At 66.8% G+C, this 14,859-nt stretch overlaps 1 protein-coding gene across 1 annotated transcript in view; it reads right to left on the reverse strand.

The window, feature by feature from the left end:
• SLC6A9 (solute carrier family 6 member 9) overlaps positions 1 to 14,859 on the reverse strand; it is a 42,745-nt gene that overhangs the window by 5,823 nt on the left and 22,063 nt on the right. The window contains exons 3-8 of the mRNA XM_065409266.1: positions 6,316 to 6,472; positions 5,723 to 5,854; positions 4,115 to 4,370; positions 2,880 to 3,012; positions 1,228 to 1,362; positions 442 to 545 (exon numbers count right to left, since the gene is read on the reverse strand). Coding sequence (XP_065265338.1) covers positions 442 to 545; positions 1,228 to 1,362; positions 2,880 to 3,012; positions 4,115 to 4,370; positions 5,723 to 5,854; positions 6,316 to 6,472 — 917 coding nt within the window. The remainder of the gene's footprint in view (positions 1 to 441; positions 546 to 1,227; positions 1,363 to 2,879; positions 3,013 to 4,114; positions 4,371 to 5,722; positions 5,855 to 6,315; positions 6,473 to 14,859) is intronic.

Here is a 14,859-nt window from a genome sequence, read left to right on the forward strand (position 1 = left end):
GGTAGGAGGCTTGGGCCACCAGGGTTGGGGAGAGAACTCGCCTGGCAGAGGGTGAGGGTTGGGGGGGGGCGTGGTGTGGCCTGGGGGGGACACAGCCAGGCAGAGGGAAGTGGGGGGTGCAGTGAGACCGGGGGGTGGGAGTCGGGGGGCGTGGCCCAGCAGGGGGTGGGATTTGGGGGCGTGGCCCAGCAGGGGTGGGAGTCGGGGGGCTGGCCCAGCATGGGGTGGGAGTCGGGGGGCGTGGCCCAGGCAGGGGGCAGTGGGAATCAGGGGGCATGGCCCAGCAGGGGGTGGGATTTGGGGGCGTGGCCCAGCAAGGGGTGGGAGTCAGGGGGCGTGGCCCAGCAGGGGGTGGGATTTGGGGGCGTGGCCCAGCAGGGGTGGGAGTCGGGGGCGTGGCCCAGCAGGGGGTGGGAGTCAGGGGGCGTGGCCCGGGCTCACCTGTAGCAGTTGTTGTGGAATTTGTTGTAGGATGCCATGGTGATGAGCCCACCCCAGGCGCAGCCCAGAGAGTAGAAGATCTGGGAGGCAGCGTCTCCCCAGACCTGGCAGACACAAAGATGTTACCACTGGCAGAGAGGGCACCGGGGTCTCGCCCCCACAATGCCATGGGGCAGGCGCCCAGCCCAGGGTCACCCTCACATCATACAGCCAGGGTTGGTAGCCAGAGACGGCCCAGGGCTGGGCTAGCAGGGGGCTGCAGGTCGGGACTTAGGGGCGCTGGCAGAGCTGTGGGTGGGGGAGCCCAGGGCTGGGCTAGCAGGGGGCTGCGGGTCGGGACTTAGGGGCGCTGGCAGAGCTGTGGGTGGGGGAGCCCAGGGCTGGGCTAGCAGGGGGCTGTGGGTCGGGACTGAGGGGCGCTGGCGGAGCTGTGGGTGGGGGAGCCCAGGGCTGGGCTAGCAGGGGGCTGCGGGTCGGGACTGAGGGGCGCTGGTGGAGCTGTGGGCCGGGGTAGCCCAGGGCTGGTCTAGCAGGGGGCATGGGTTTAGCCTGGGGTCAGGCCCATGTGGGACCCAATGCTGCCGCCTCAAGACTCCCGTGTGGCCCAGAGTCTCTCCCTTCCCCTCCCGTCTGCCTGTGGGGCAGGGCGGGGGGCCTGGTGACCATACAGGGCCGTACTGGGGTGGGGGGCGTTCCTGGGGTGCTCACAGGGACCCCCTACCGAGTGGGGACGGACACTGCCCTGGGTGCTGGAAGGGCCGAGCGCCGCCCCAGGCTCGGACCCACCTTGGCATCCAGGATCTTGTCCCACTGTGGCGTCAGGTAGTACATGATCCCGGTGACGGCGCCCTCCAGGGTGATGCCGCGCACGAAGAGGATGGTGAGCACCACGTAGGGGAAGGTGGCTGTGAAGTACACCACCTGGACGGACAGACAGAGCCACGCCTCAGCCACGGCCCCGCCCCCGTCCAGCCCAGCCAGGGAGCGAGGCGGGGACCCCCATGGGCTCGGCCGGGGGCACCACTCGAACCCCCAAGGGGGGCTGCCCCAGGAACGCGGCTCAGCGAGCCCAGGGCCGGGAGGAGGGGGGCGGGGAGCCGCATGTGACGAAGGTGGGAGTTCTCGGTAATATCTGTTTGGCTCCGTGCCAGCCCCCTCGGCATTGCTACCTGTGGGGCATCACGGATTCGTTTGCTCCCTGGGACGGGGGCGCCCGAGACAGAGCTGCCAGGGCTGGAGTCAGCCGCGGGCCCGGCGCACAAACGGATGGGTGATCCCCGCACAGCCACGCAGCCGGCCAGGGGCTCGCAGCCTGGCGAACACATGGGGCTCTGAGCCGGCACTGAGCGGGACAGGGCGGCAGGCGCCTCTCCTGCTAACCCAGCACTCCTGGGGCCAGGTCGGGTGAATGCCAAACCCAGCCCATTCGGACAGGGCTGCCGGGGTCACGGAGCCCTCCTGACGGTGAGAATCTCCTCCCGGCGCCTGTGTCGGGGGGCGCTGCACAGAGCTGCACTGCGGAGCAGGGGGGCTGGAGCCCGGAGGTGGTGGGGCTGCGGGGCTTGCCCTGGAGGAAGGGGGCAGGGCCCCTTGGGGGGCCGGTGCCCTGAGGGTTCCTTCAAGGGCAGGGCTTAAATTCCCACTGAGTATTTCCTGGAGCCCCCCACCCCCACCCCTGAACATGCTATAGAAACTCCAGGGCCCAGCGGGTGGGGCTCCGGGCTTCAGCCGCTGGGCTGGGGTGTGGGGGGGAGCTTGGGGCTCCGGGCTTTAGCCACGGGGAGGGGGGTCTTGGGGCTTCAGCCCCGGGGGGCGGAAACGGGCGCTGGGGCTAGTGGCTTTTGCTCCACACCAGCTCTGGCTGGACTGAAGCCCTGTCCAAGAGACAGTCTAAAAAGCTGCGGTGTACCACAGAGCCGTGACCAGGCACAAGGAAAGAGGAGCCAAGCATGGGGAGGGGAGGAGCCAGGCACTGGGAGGGGAGGAGCTATGGAGAGGGGAGGGGCCAGGCACAGGGAGGGGAGGAGCTATGGAGAGGGGAGGGGCCAAGCACAGGGAGGGGAGGAGGAGCTACAGAGAGGGGAGGGGCCAGGCACAGGGAGGAGAGGAGGAGGACAGACTCTACTTCAGGGGTCCCCAACGCGGTGCCCGCGGGTGCCATGGCACCCACCAGAGCGTCTAAGTGTGCCCGCGTACTGGCCGGCAGACAAGCATCCGCCAAAATGCCGCCGACAAGCAGCAGCATCCAGAGGCGTCGCTGCTGATATGCAGCCGATTTTCTGGAGCTCGCGGAGACATGGGGCTCTGACCAGGTGCTGCTGGATGACGCTGCTTGTCGGCAGCATTTCGGCGGATGCTCGTCCGCCACCACGGTCCTCCGTGGCTCGTCGTCTGGCGCCCGCCAAATGAAAAAGATTGGGGACCACTGATCTACTTGCTTTTCCTGACGACTTGACGCCCTTGAAGAGGCAGAGGAAGACGACGACCCAGGAGATGCCCAGGCAGCCCAGCAGGGGGAGCCGCACCTCGCCCAGGTTCCCGATGTCGTCCGAGAGCTTCAGCACGTACCGCCTGCCCCACGGGGACAGAGAGCGTGAGACGCCAGCTGCACCAGCCCCCCCTCTGCCCCGGAGACCCTGCTCTGCTCCAGAGCCCCGCCCCTCTGCTCCGGAGCCCATCCCCTTTGCCTGGAGCCCCACCCCTCTGCTCCAGAGCCCCGCCTCTCTGCTCCAGAGCCCCACCCCCCTGCTCCAGAGCCCCACCTCTCTGCTTCAGAGCCCCACCCCCCTGCTCCAGAGCCCCGCCTCTCTGCTCCAGAGCCCCGTCTGTCTGCCCCGGAGCCCATCCCCTTTGCCTGGAGCCCCACCCCTCTGCTCCAGAGCCCCGCCTCTCTGCTCCAGAGCCCCACCCCCCTGCTCCAGAGCCCCGCCTCTCTGCTCCAGAGCCCCACCCACCTGCTCCAGAGCCCATCCCCTTTGCCTGGACCCCACCCCTCTGCTCCAGAGCCCCGCCTCTCTGCTCCAGAGCCCCACCCCCCTGCTCCAGAGCCCCGCCTCTCTGCTCCAGAGCCCCGTCTGTCTGCCCCGGAGCCCATCTCATTTGCCTGGAGCCCCACCCCTCTGCTCCAGAGCCCCGCCTCTCTGCTCCAGAGCCCCACCCCCCTGCTCCAGAGCCCCGCCTCTCTGCTCCAGAGCCCCACCCACCTGCTCCAGAGCCCCGCCTCTCTGCTCCAGAGCCCCGTCTGTCTGCCCCGGAGCCCATCCCCTTTGCCTGGAGCCCCACCCCTCTGCTCCAGAGCCCTGCCTCTCTACTACAGAGCTCTGCCTCTCTACTACAGAGCCCCGCCTCTCTGCTCCAGAGCCCCACCCCCCTGCTCCAGAGCCCTGCCTCTCTGCTCCAGAGCCCCTCCTCTCTGCTCCAGAGCCCCGTCTGTCTGCCCCGGAGCCCATCCCCTTTGCCTGGAGCCCCACCCCTCTGCCCCAAAGCCCCACCCCCCTGCTCCAGAGCCCCGCCCCGGACCTCTGCTCTGGCCACAGCAGCCCTGCCCCTCCCCCAGAGCCCTCACCCCTCTTTGCCCTGAGGAGTACAATCCCCTCTGCCCTAGGCAGTCAGGAGACCCTGTCCCCCGGGGCCTGGGTTTCCCCTCTGCCTCGGGGTCCCATGGGGCTGGCACCTCCAGTACTCCTCGCTGGGGCTGGTGCGCTTGAGCGTGTGGTTGAGGAGCTGGGTGAGGTTGAGGGGTGGCGCGGCAGAGCCGTTGGTGGCGTCCAGCACCCCAGAGCAGTCGGGGGTGTTCCAGGGGTTGGTGCAGTAGGTCCAGGGCAGCACCCGCGTCATGGAGGAGAAGAAGTAGTAGAAGGCGAGGCAGATCACCACATTGTAGTAGATGCCAATGTATGTGGAGACCACCATCATCCCATAGCCCACGCCTGGGGGGAGAGGCAGCACGTGAGGGGAGGGGCAGGCCTGGGGGGGACGAGCGTGTACGTACAAGTGTGTAACAGGAGTGAGGGTTGGGTGAGTGTGCAAAAAGAGTGGGGCTGTACCAGAGCAAGTGGGTGTGTGCAAGTAAGTGTGCAACAATTGTGTTCACATACAAATGTGTGTGCATACAGGACCAATCACACAAACATGTGTGTGCATGTGCATGTACAAGAGTATGTCTAAGAGCACGTGTGAACATACAGGTGAGTATGCAATGAGGCTGTTCAGAGATGAGCGTGTTTGTGTAGAGCAGGGAATGTGTGAGTGTGTGCATGTAAGTGGACAAGCTGGGTGTGTTTACAGGGACAAGTGTGTAAGGAAGTGTACACATGAGTGTGCAATACGAGTGTATGAATAGGTGAGTGTGCAGGTTGAGTGTACAGGAGCAAGCGTGCCAAAGTGTGTGTAGCCTGTGGATGTTGGTGCATGAGAGGGAACACATGCATACAGTGGTGGTGTAGGAAAGCATGGAGGAGCATGAATGGGTGTGTACAAACCTGAGAGTGTTCTCCCTAGAGTATCTATGGGCAGGTGCATGAGCATGAGCAGGGCTGGGCGTGAGCGTGCACAGGGTCAGGTGTGAGTGTGCACTGGGGCAGGTGTGAGGGTACGCTGGGGGGCATGAGCATGCACAGGGCTGGGCATGAGTGTGTGCAGGGCCAGGTGTGAGCGTGTGCTGGGGGATGTGAGTGTGCATACAGTGGACATAAGTGTGCACAGGCCGGGTGTGAGAGTGGGCTGTGGGGGCGTGAGCGTGCACAGGGCGGGCGTGAATGTGCACTGGGCTGGGCGTGAGTGTGCATTGGGTGGGTGTGAACGTGTGCTGTGGGGGCGTGAGCATGCGCTGGGAGGGCGTGAGCGTGCGCTGTGGGAGCGTGACCATGCCCTGGGCCAGGCGTGAGCGTGCACTGGGCGGGCATGAGTGTGCACTGGGCGGGCGTGAGCGTGCGCTGGGCTGGGGGTGAGCGTGAGCTGTGGGGGTGTGAGCGTGCGCTGGGCTGGGGGTGAGCGTGAGCTGTGGGGGTGTGAGTGTGTGCTGTGGGGGCATTAGCGTGCGCTGTGGCGGCGTGAGCGTGCGCTGGGCCGGGTGTGAGCGTGCGCTGTGGGGGCGTGAGCGTGCACTGGGCTGGGCGTGAGCGTGTGCTGTGGGGGCGTGAGCGTGTGCTGGGCGGGCGTGAGCGTGCGCTGGGCAGGCGTGAGCACGCGCTGGGCCGGGCGTGAGCGTGTGCTGTGGGGGTGTGAGCGTGCGCTGGGCGGGCGTGAGTGTGCGCGGGGCCGGGCGTGAGCGCCCTCTCACCTTTGAACATGGGGCTGATCCTCCAGACGCCCAGGCAGCCCTGGCTGGCGAACTGCCCGAAGGAGAGCTCCATGAAGAAGAGGGGGATGCCACAGAAGACCAGCATGATGAAGTAGGGGAACATGAAGGCTCCTGGGGGCGAGGCACAGAGGATGAGGGCATGGCTGGGACCCGTTGCCCCCTGGCCCTGAGAGCCAGCCCTGCCCTGCAGTACCAGCCCCTCTGCTGCCCCCCCGCTCCCCGCAGCCCAGCATCCCCTGCTGACCCCTGCCCGCTCACCGCAGCCCAGCGCCCCCTGCTGACCCCCCTGCTCCCCGCAGCCCAGCATCCCCTGCTGACCCCCCGCTCCCCGCAGCCCAGCCCCCCTGCTGACCCCGCCCGCTCCCGGCAGCCCAGCTCCCCCTGCTGACCCCTGCCTTGCAGTACCAGCCCCCCTGCTGCCCCCCCCGCTCCCCGCAGCCCAGCGCCCCCTGCTGACCCCGCCCACACCCCACAGCCCAGCGCCCCCTGCTGACCCCCGCCCGCTCCTCGCAGCCCAGCGCCCCCTGCTGACCCCACCCGCTCCTGCTGCCAGGCCGCACTGGGGCACACACCTCCCCCGTTGCGGTAGCAGAGGTAGGGGAAGCGCCACACGTTGCCCAGCCCCACGGCGTAGCCCACGCTCGTCAGCACAAACTCAATCTGGTTTGTCCAGTTGCCCCGTTTCACGTTCTCGTCTCGCTTGGTCACCTCTCCGGGGACGGCGCCATTCTGCGGAGAGAGGAGGCAGGTGCCATTAGCAATGGGGTGCCCCCCCGCCCCCCAGGGCCCTGCGCAGCTGGAAAGAGCCCCCCCCCCCCCCCGTGGGAGAAAATGGGGGAGGGGAGATACTGTGTTATGCAGCCAGTTCCCCCCCCGATTCCGGCCCCCATGGCTGCTCCAATCCTCCTCCCCAGATGCTGGGGGGCCCCAGCCCTGCAGGGAGGAGGAGGGGAAGGGGGACTTGAGCCCTGCAGGGAGGAGGAGGGGAAGGGGACCCCGGCCCTGCAGGGGGAGGTGGCAGTGGCCCCCCAGCTTTGCCCTCTCCCCCCCCCCCCCCGCCCGGCTGCAGGGAAGCGGGAGGCTGCAGCCCATACAAAGCAGGGCTGAGCGGAGGCAGCACAAAGCCGCCTCTGTTCCCACCGCCCCCCCGCCCGGCCTGCGGGGCCGCTGGGCAGCCGGAGCCTCGCACTGCGAGCCTGGAGCCGCGGGGGGAGGGGATTGACCCCCCCAGCCCCCCCACCTCCCCTGGGGGCCAAAGTGACACCCCCACGGGGGAGGGCGCCCAGGGGGTGGGGAAGCTGGCCCTGGGGGGTTGGGGGGGGCAGGACTCCTGGGTTCCCACCCCAGCTCAGGGAGCGGGATCTAGGGCAGGGGCTGATGTGTCTGGCGCCCCCCAAATTACACCTCACTTAAAAACCCCTTGATCCAAACTCAGACCTAAACTAGAGAAGTGCCCGGCCGCCGGTCCTGGGCGATTCCTCCGAATCAGGAGAAATCAGTGGGTTGGAATATTCCACTGGCCTTGTGTGTCCGTGTGTAGCACACACAGCCGTGTACACAACTCCTGACTCGGCTAGTGCTTCTCATGCCGCCCAGGCACATCCCTACCCCCCGGAGGAGCTCGGGCCCCCGGGGTACCCGCACCCCAGGCCGAGACCCACTGCGCTCCCCCTCCCTTCTCCGGCCCAGTCGGCAGGGCAGTGGGTCTCAACCGGGTGGGGTACAGAGTCGCTTGCTTTTATAGTTGCAGGGTCAGATGGAGGAGGGCTGGTGGCTGGGACACTGCGTCCAGGGCTGATTTTGGGAGCAAGGCACTTCTAAGGGAGGTGAAACTTGGGGTCTGCAGGACAAGGCAGCTCCCTGCCAGGGGTCCCCTGAGAACAGCTGCCATACAGCGTGTGTTAGCTGGTGGAACTGGGGGGATGAGGTGTGTGTTGGGGTGACAGAGGGCCCAGAGTCATCACAGTTCACGCTCACGCACAGCACAGGGAGGGGCGGACCCCCCTCTCCAGGGCAGGGTCCGGAAGCCGACCCCCGGCCGGGAGGGGGATTGTCCCCCATCTGCTGCTGTGGGGTTCCTGCTCAGCCACCCCCCGCGGAGCCCAGCCAGATACGGGGAGGGGGCTCCCAGGCTGGGCCTGGCAGTGACCCCGGGCCAGCGCCCCCCATGCCCGGCTGGGCAGGGAGACGGCACCCCAGGGCTTTAGGGGACCTGTCCATGTCTCCTTGCCCCGGGGGCTCCAGGCGAGCTCTCGGCCCTGCAGTGGGAGCTGAGGGAATGCCGGCCGTTCCCCCCACACCACGGGTGAGCCTCCCGCTCGCTAACAGCTGCTGCGAGCGCCATGCCAATGCAGCCATCGCTTCGGATCGGCCTCAGGCGCGTGGGGCGCCGGACCGTGTCATTCCATTAGTGCCCGGAGCAGCCGGGCGGCTGCAGCCACTTCTCCTGCACGGCTCGGCCAAGCCCAGCATCTGCTGAGAGCCAACCCCACACACGCCAAGCCGCTGAGAACCGCCCAGCCCCAGCCTGGACGGGATGTCCTACTCACAGAGAGCAAGCCACAGCCCCATTGAGCCAGTGGGGATCCCAGCCCCACGGCTGTGAATGGGGGTCCCCCAGCTCACAGGGCATGGGGGGAGGACAGGCGCTTTGGGCCATTCTTCTCCCAGCCTGCCCCATTCCCAGCAGGCCCCAGTCCCTGCCCTGCCACATGAAGCCATGGGGCACTCAGAGCCTGGGCCCTCCCTGCTGCGCACAGGGGCCCAGGGCGGCTCTCCAGCCCCACACACCGCTAGGCTGGCAGCCCATGCCTCGCTCTGTCGCTCCTAGAGCCTTCCGTGCTGACCCACGGCGGGGCTCTGGGCAAGCTCGAGGCACGAGGCTGGGGCCCCGGCCGGCTGCATGTGACGGCGCCACACAGCTGCGTGCCCCATTACCGGGCTTACATGCCTGGGTGCCTGGCCGGCGTGGGCACGAGGTGCACAATTGCTCAGGCATTTCAGCACGGAGCTGTGGGCTCCTGATGGAGCGCAGCGCCTGGCTTGGGGAACAGCTGTCCTCGTCTCTCCTGCAGCCCCCGCAGTCCCCCTCCATCCCGCAGGCCCTTTCCTCTGTTCTGCCCTGCCCGGGCCCCTCTCGCCCCCACAGGCAGGGAGCCAGGGGCTGGCACGTGCGGCAAGTGGGTCTCACTGGGTGCTGCCAGCCTCTCTGCGAGATGGGGCGTGCTGGCCCTGACCCCTTTGACGGGGGAGGAGGCGCTGGGGGATGGGGGGTGCAGCCCACGTGCGCAGGCTAATTGCCTGGTTGACTTGCAGAGCAGTGGAAGCAGCGCTAACGAGGCTGGCAGCCGTTCAGCCTAATCAGCAGCAGCGTGCGTGGGCCAGGGGCCGGGCGCTGCCCTCGCGAGGGGCTGGGTTCAGACCCAGGCGATGACCCTGGGGGCAGCCGTGCCATGGGAGTGCCCGGTGCATGGCATGTGGGGACCTGGCTCCATGGGTGGCACCTTGCAGCACTAAGCGGGGAGGAGGCAAAGCAGCCTGTGGGGCCAGAGCCAGCGCCCCGGCCCCCTGCCATGAGGCCCTATCTGCCCCCCCGCCCTGGCAGACAGGGCCCCCAAGCTCTGCTCCCCGGGGGAGGGGCCCAGAGCCCAAGTCCTGGGGGGCATGATGGTGCCACAGTCATGCCCAGCCAATGAGATGCAGTGGGACACCAGGGCTGTGCATACGGCCCTCACCCTGCCTTGGACCTGCCTTGGCCTGGGACAGGTGCCTGAGCCCCCTGGGAGGAGCCCTGCCCCGGGAGAGGTGCGCCAACGCCTGCCGTGAGCCCAGCCGCGGGCAGTCCCTGTGCGAGGCCAGGCATGCTGGACAGGGGCACCCTGCTGCCCACGCTCCAGGGAGCACCGCAGCCCATCCCGGCGCTGAGATGAACCCACTGTCAGCACCCACTGCCCCGCGCCCCCACTGCACGGCTCCAGCGCCCCCGGGCCCCCCGGCTGGCTCCCCAGCTCGGTCCGTGTCGCTCCCACAGCCAGCCATGGACAGGCACCCACCCGCCTCACCCCCCAGCCTGCACAGACGCAGGTGCCCACTGCCCCCAGCCAGTTCAGCCCTGAAGCAAACACAGCCACAACACAGTCCCCACTGGGAACCCAGCAACCAGCATAACCAGAGCCACTGCACCCCGTGGTCCCTGGCACCAGCCCGGCTCAAAGGTGGCTCTGCTCTGGGCCTCGCTCACAGCCAGGCCCCTTGGACTGAGTCCGGCTGACGGCAGTGGGTGCACACACATGTGCATGTGCACACATGCAGGGACACTCACGAGCACACACACACATGCACACTCACATGTGCACACACATACACACATGTGCACACACACTCATATGTGCACACACTCACATGTACACACACATGTGCACGCACAAACATGTACGCACACATGTGTGCACACGCACATTCGCATGTACGCACATGTGCATGCACACTCATATGCTTACACGCACACACATGCACTGGTGCAGGTACACACACACACAGGAGCCAGCTCATCCCAGCCCTTTGCCCTCCCTGGTGCCAGAGCCTTGTCCTGCCCGTCAGCCCCAGTCACACCGACGCTGGTGGGGTGGGCCAGGGCCGTGCACCCTCCCGCAGGCCCCGGAGGGAAGGGACTTGCCCGACATCACACAAGGGCTGGGCCAGAACCCAGGCATCCTGGCTCCTTCCCCTGCCTTCGCCAAACACGCCTCCCCCTCAGGCTGGCCCAGCGAGCAGCGCGGGAGGACGGCCAGGCGGGAATCACGGCCCAATGCGCTCACAGGCCCGTCACAGGCCCCGGCTCAAAGGGCACAAGGGGCCATCGTGATCTGGTCTGACCCGCACATGGCCCAGCCCCTCACCCCCCTCCTGTAACAGACCCCGACCTCTGGCCGTCACGGTACAGAGAATCTGCCATTTACCCTCGTTCAAACCAGCGAGTGCCCTGTGCCCCGTGCTGCAGGGGAAGCGAACCCCCCCCCCCCATGGTCTCTGCCAATCTGACCCAGGGAAAATTCCTTCCCCACCCCAAACCGGGCGATTGGTTAGACCCTGAGCATGGCAGGACCCCCCCAGCCAGGCACCCGGGAGAGAATTCTCTGCAGTGACTTGAGCCCTCCCCACCTAGGGCCCCATCACCGCCCCTTGGGGATGGCCCCACAGATGGGGGGTGAGGCAGGGCTGGAGCACACACAGCCCCGGTCTGGCCTCAGGCGCAGCAGGCACCAGCAATCAGCCTTCCTGGCTTGGATCCTGCCACGGCAGCCTGCTCCCCACACGCCTGCCCTAGGCAGCCCTGCCTGGCCGTGCGCCCCCGCCCCCGGGCTGGTAACTAGCTAAGGGCCAGACTCCTGCAGGGAGCTCCAGGCGGCAGGGACTGGCTCAACGTCTGGGTCACAAGTTTTCCTGGGCCAGACTCAGCCCTGACCCGACCCCAGTGCGGGGAGTGGGAACGGGCAGCCCCCGCTGGGTCACTAGGCCAGACTGCCCTGAGTCACAGCCACGTCTCACTCTGGAGTCACCCGAGGCGCCGCAGGGGGAGGATCGGGATTCCCTCCGGAGCCACACCCGGGCACTGGGAGTCCAGCCTGGCTCTCCCGGCCACCCAGGACATCACTGGCACGAGGCTAAGGAACAGGGAGAGTGCAAACCCCGCACTGTGAGTGACATCCTGTGTGTGCCAGCCCGGATCACAACCAGGGTCGTGGGGCAGGGCGGATCCTGGTGCCAGCACAAGGGGCAGATCCCAGTGCAACTGGCGGGAGGGGGGATGGAGGGGTCGGCATGCTGGGAGTCCGTCCTATCTCCCCAGACTCTTCCCAACACAGGGTGTACGGCACCCCTTCCCCAGTGCGCACGCACACACACGCACGCACACACCCACACGCGCGCACACACCCACACCCAAGCACACACACACATACACGTGCACACACACGCACACGCGCGTGCGCACGCACACACACACACGACCAGGAGGCGCAGTTCAGCCCCTCGCTCTGGCCATGTGGATTTCTCTAATACCCTGACTGCCGGAAGATCCCCGAACACTCTCACACCGAACTGCCAGGCTGAAATGCAGCCAGCTCTGGGGTGGGACAAGGCAGCTGCAGTTCACCAGCACCCAGCACCGTGACCCGGGGCAGGAGAGGGAATGGAGGAAACCCCCCTGTTCCGGGTACCTGCAGCACCAGCGTGAAGTGCCCGGAGCCGAGGTTTGCCCCGGGCGAGTGGACGACGTGGCACTGGAGGAAAGGGACAAAGGCCCCGAGGGACTAAAACCCGTGAGGAACTGGGCCATGGGGCCGCTAGGGATGGGGAGGGCCGAAAGCTCCTTGCAGGCCAGAAAGGTGCCCCCTTGTGCTGCCCTGGGCATTGGGGCCAGCACTGCCTATGGGGGCCAGCGCCCCCCACTGAGCCCCTGCCCCGCTCCCTGCCCCAGTGCCCCCTAGTGCCAGCACTGCCTGTGGGGGGAGAGTGCCCTCCCACTGAGCCCCACCCCCTGGGTTTCCCTGGGCATGGTCCTGCCCACCCGGTGGGTGACTCCTGCCAGCCAGCGGCGGGTCAGTCAGTGCCACCCAGCAACAGTGGGGGCCCCATGAGCTGAGCTGTGGGGGGCTCAGTTCCAGCACCCACATCACAGGCAGGCTCCGCAGTGACACCAAGCCCGCCTGGCCCAGGGAGACTGGCCGGCCCGAGCCCCTGTGGGACGCTGCTAGGCTGACCAGATAGCAAGTGTGAAAAATCGGGACGGGGGTGGGAGGTAATAGGCACCTATATAAGCAAAAGCCCCAAATATCGGGACTGTCCCTATAAAATCGGGACATCTGGTCACCCTAGACGCTGCCCCGCTTGGGGTGGGCTCTGCGGGTGCCATGGGGCTGCCCCTGCGCTGACGCCCGGCTTCTGAAGCTGAAATTTACAGTCCTATGGGAACTAGATGCAAATTGGCTCATTAAATAATTAGCATAAAGCCCCACGTATGGAGCTGCCCAACACATGGCTGGGGACCTCTCTGCCGGGGGCCTGGGACCAGCCCCCTGCCCTGCCTGCCCTAACGGCTGGTTGGCCTTTGGCTCCCGACGCGGTGACTGGGGCACCCAGGGAAGCTGCGAGCTGCTGTGCCGGCTCTTCCGGTGCCGTCTGCCCAGGCCCCCTGCTCTGCCAGCGCATGGCCCCCGCCCCCCCCGTGCCCATCAGGCTGGGGGGCTGCCCCTGCTCAGGGTCTCCACGGCGTTACCCCAGAGTCCCACCAGGGTCACCAGGCCCAGGCTCCGGACCAGCAGCCCCCTCCCTGTGCCGGGGCCTGGCTGTGAGCCCCCCGCCGGGCCAGGGACCCAGGCAGGTCAGACCTGGGCACCCTGGGCACCGAGAAAACCCCCCCTGACATCATCCGCCTCTGGCACCAACATCACAGCTGGTTTCCATGGGGATGGCTGTGAGGTCACAGGCAGAGAGCTGGGGCGGGGGGCAGTGAGGTATAAATAGATGCTAATTAAAATGTTTCCAAATAGCCCTTTCCCAGCCCCTCCCCCAGCAGCCTCTCTCCAGGGACACCCCCCAGCTCGGCTGGGGGGAGGGGACACTGCACCAACCCAGCCCCGGGACAGGGAGCCTCACTGCAGCGCAGGCTCCGGGGGAGGGGTGCCGGGCTGACAGCCCGGCCACAGGGGAAGGGGGGGTCTGTTTGCCCCTCCTCCCTTGGCAGCTCCTGGAGCCCGCTGGGGGGGGCACTGCCTGCCCTGCGCCCATCTGCACAGGGACACGGGCGCTCGACGGCTCCCGCCAGCCTGCGCCTCCCTCGGGGCCCGGGCCGGCACTGGGCCCACTCCTCCTGCCACCCCTGTGCCACGTGAACCGGCCACGGAGCTGGCTGGGCTCCACCCAGCAGCAGCCGCAACTGTCTGTGTCACAGGCGGCCTGAGATGAGCAGATGAAAACAGCAAGTGTGTGTAACTGTGTGTGTAATTGTGTGTGTAACTGCGTCTGTGTATAACTCTGTGTGTGTAACTGTGCATCTGTGTAACTGTGTGTGTAACTGCGTCTGTGTATAACTCTGTGTGTGTAATTGTCTTGTGTGTAACCGTGTGTAACTGCGTCTGTGTGTAACTGTGTGTGTGTAATTGTGTGTGTGTAACTGTGCATCTGTGTGTGTGTGTGTGTAACTGTGCATGTGTGTGTGTGGGGGGGGAGCCAGGATCATTTGGCACTGTGGGCTTGTGGGCTCATGACAAGGAGATGGCTGCAGAGACACAACACATCCTCCTAGCCCAGCCCTGGGCTCCCCACACGAGGGCCTGTCTACACAGAGATATCTGAACCGATGCAAACCCTGGGGGCAGCTGACTCCACCGAGCCATCCACACCCCTCGCCACGGCTCTGCCAGCCCTGGAGATGCAAAGACCCCGCAGCCAGGTCGTGCCATGTCCCAACCACCCGGGCAGTTTGGGGGAAGCTCAGCTTGCCCATCAGGGCCCCGGGCTTCCCATCCTCCCCACGTCCCCAGCGAAACGCTCCCCAGACACCCCAGCTCCTGCTGCTCCCCTTGGATTGGCCTTAACTTCCTAAGCAGATACACGGCTGTTAAAGGGCTGCTGCGTTCCAGCCCAGAACTGGCTGCATCTCGGTGATGGGAGAGCGTGGGAGCCCACAGCACCAGGGCAAGGAGGGAACGAGGTGTGACAGGGGCTGGGTGTGATGGGGGAGGGGGCTGGGTGTGACGGGGGTGGGTGTGATGGGGGCTGGATATGATGGGGAGGGGGCTGGGTGTGATGGGGTGTGTGTGATGGAGAGGGGGGCTTGGGTGTGACAGGGCTCGGTGTGATGGGGCAGGGGGCTGGGTGTGATGGGGGTGGGTGTGATGGGGGCTGGGTGTGATGGGATGGGTGTGACAGGGAGGGGGGCTTGGGTGTGATGGGGCAGAGCTGGGTGTGACAGGGAGGGGGCTAGGTGTGATGGGGGCTGGGTGTGATGGGGCAGGGGGCTGAGTGTGACGGGGTGGGTGTGACGGGGGGCTGGGTGTGACGGGGAGGGGGCCGTTCACGTGGCTGCCCTGCCCCATGCGGCCGTGCTGGGATCT

The sequence above is a fragment of the Emys orbicularis genome, chromosome 8, assembly GCF_028017835.1.
Source record: "Emys orbicularis isolate rEmyOrb1 chromosome 8, rEmyOrb1.hap1, whole genome shotgun sequence".
NCBI lineage: Eukaryota > Metazoa > Chordata > Testudines > Emydidae > Emys > Emys orbicularis.